The sequence below is a fragment of the Sardina pilchardus genome, chromosome 3 (genome assembly GCF_963854185.1).
Source record: "Sardina pilchardus chromosome 3, fSarPil1.1, whole genome shotgun sequence".
Taxonomy (NCBI): Eukaryota; Metazoa; Chordata; class Actinopteri; order Clupeiformes; family Clupeidae; genus Sardina; species Sardina pilchardus.
Window position 1 is genome coordinate 619,136 of NC_084996.1, and position 2,500 is coordinate 621,635.

The 2,500-nt window shown below is 46.5% G+C and overlaps 1 protein-coding gene across 6 annotated transcripts in view; it reads right to left on the bottom strand.

The window, feature by feature from the left end:
* The window catches only part of mapk8b (mitogen-activated protein kinase 8b), a 28,187-nt gene that overhangs the window by 12,155 nt on the left and 13,532 nt on the right, over positions 1-2,500 (bottom strand). For all 6 annotated transcript variants that reach the window (XM_062531303.1, XM_062531307.1, XM_062531308.1 and 3 more), the window contains one exon: positions 1,215-1,286. In XM_062531303.1, the coding sequence (XP_062387287.1) occupies positions 1,215-1,286 (72 nt within the window). The remainder of the gene's footprint in view (positions 1-1,214; positions 1,287-2,500) is intronic.

Genomic DNA, 2,500 nt, shown 5'->3' on the forward strand with positions numbered 1-2,500 from the left:
CTGCCTAATAAGCCACAGATTTATTAATATTTTCATATTTTTGCAATCTGCACTTTTGTTTGTGTGACTTGTTACTGACTTTCATTTTAATCTTTACACCAGGCTTCCTTGTACTTCCAGTAGGCCTACTTTATGTTCTGATGTGTAGGCCTACAAGGTTGAAAGTTCAAATATAGGCCTACTATTGTGATTGAAGAAGCTACAAAAAAAAAATGGCATTCATCAATTCATGCTTCACCTGTCATCATAACAGAGGTATGACTTCCAGGAAATAACAGTTTATTTTTTAATCTAAGAGCCTATTGCCCATACTATATTATTTACTGCTTGTTTTTGTTGAATAATTCACAAGACAAACACCTTAAAAAAATAATGGCATATCGCATCGCAATCGCAATATTGGCAAGAAAAATCGCAATTAGATTATTTTCCACAATCGTTCTAGCCTGGCTAACGCCTCCCACTTCTCAAATGAGACGTGGTCTGGCAACCAGACGTTCATTTTCTCGTATTTGAAAAAATGCCCAGATCCGTTCATTGGGCGCCACGGATGTCTATCAAATGCGCATAGCTCACCCAACTCGTTCGTATGCAACGCTAAGGGCTGCCGTAAATCCTTTGGCGTCGAATGTAGACGCAAGAAGGCAACGGAAACTTCTCGGATGTTCTGTGATTGGTTCGCCAACATCAGGCGAACATTTGGGCGTTAGTTTCCAGACTGGCTTAGCAGCGGGATTGAAATCACCGCGCAAGGCAGTATGGGAAAACCCAGGCTACAATCGTTCAGCCCTACTCACAAGGGTGGATGGGTGCGTCTGTGTGTCTTTCCTAGTGTCGCCAGGAGAGGGCAGCAGAGGGGGAATGACTGGTGTGTTCAGCCGTAGGGGAGCAACAGAAGGACACTACTCATGTCAACACAATACACAAATAAACCAACACACACTACTGATGCAAACACAGTAAACAAACAAACAAACAAATGTTCAATTAAGATGCACTGATACTCACACTCCCTCACTCCCTCCCTCCCTCCCTCCCTCACTCACTCACTCACTCACTCACTCACTCACTCACTCACTCACTCACTCACTCACTCACTCACACACACACACTCACACACACACACACACACACACACACACTCCCAAACACACACTCACTCACTCACTCAAACACACACACACACACACACGATGGATGAAGCGTAAGGATACGGTCAGTGCCTGGGAACAATACACTGCCTCTGACCATCTCAGCCATGATGCAGCCGATTGACCACACATCAACTGAAACATGAAGGGACAACATAAACACATTAGCATGCACCGCTTTCAAAACAAACAACTAAACAACAAACAAACAAACAGGAAATGAAAGTCCAAACAGGAAGCAAACAGGTGAGGTGGGATGGTGGGGGGGGCTGACAGGTGAGGTGGGGGGGGGGTGCTTCATGCAGGCTACAGGGTGCTGAGTCAAGATGGTGGCAGAACAGCAGCACTCAAAAGAACCACGGGCCTCCAGAACCACGGGCCTCAAACAGCAGAGCTCACTTCTGGGCTTAGCCACGCAGCCGCTAGCACTGGGTCACACAGGGCTAGCACAGGACAGCTCACTTCTGGGCTTAGCCACGCAGCCGCTAGCACTGGGTCACACAGGGCTAGCACAGGACAGGGCTAGTTTAGTTTATCTTAGTTTAGCCAGATAAGGACTAAGACTGTGCACAGGGAGGGATAGCTTCGCTTAGCTTTTTAAGTGCAAAGGGTGCCTATAAGTTAGCCCCTCTATGCATAAGTACATAAAGAAGGCTAAATTAACTAAGCTTAATTTTTCCAGATAAGGGCTTGGGCAGGGCATAGCCAAGTTATCTTAGTTTAGCAAAATAAGAACATGGGCCCAAATCTGAACATTAGCAGGGCTAGCCTAGTTTATCTTAGCACAGGGCTAATTTAGTTTTTTTTTAACACAGGGCTAGCCTAGTTTAGCTTAGCGCAGGGCCAGCCTAGTTTAGCTTACCGCAGGGCTAGCCTAGTTTAGCTTAACGCAGGGCTAGCCTAATTTAGCTTAACGCAGTGCTAGCCTAGTTTAGCTTAGCGCAGTGCTAGCCTAGTTTAGCTTAGCGCAGTGCTAGCCTAGATTGCTTAACGCAGTGCTAGCCTAGTTTAGTTTAACGTAGTGCTAGTTTAGCTCAACGCCGGGCTAGTTTAGCTAAACGCAGGGCTAGCCTAGTTTAGCTAAGCGCAGTGCTAGCCTAGTTTAGCTTAGCGCAGTGCTAGCCTAGTTTAGCTTAGCGCAGGGCTAGCCTAGTTTAGCTTAGCGCAGGGCTAGCCTAGTTTGCTTAACGCAGTGCTAGCCTGGTTTAGCTTAACGCAGGGCTAGCCTGGTTTAGCTAAGTGCAGTGCTAACCTGGTTTAGCTTAACGCAGGGCTAGCTTAGTTTAGCGCAGTGCTAGCCTAGTTTAGCTTAACGCAGGGCTAGCCTAGTTTAGCTAAGTGCAGTGCTA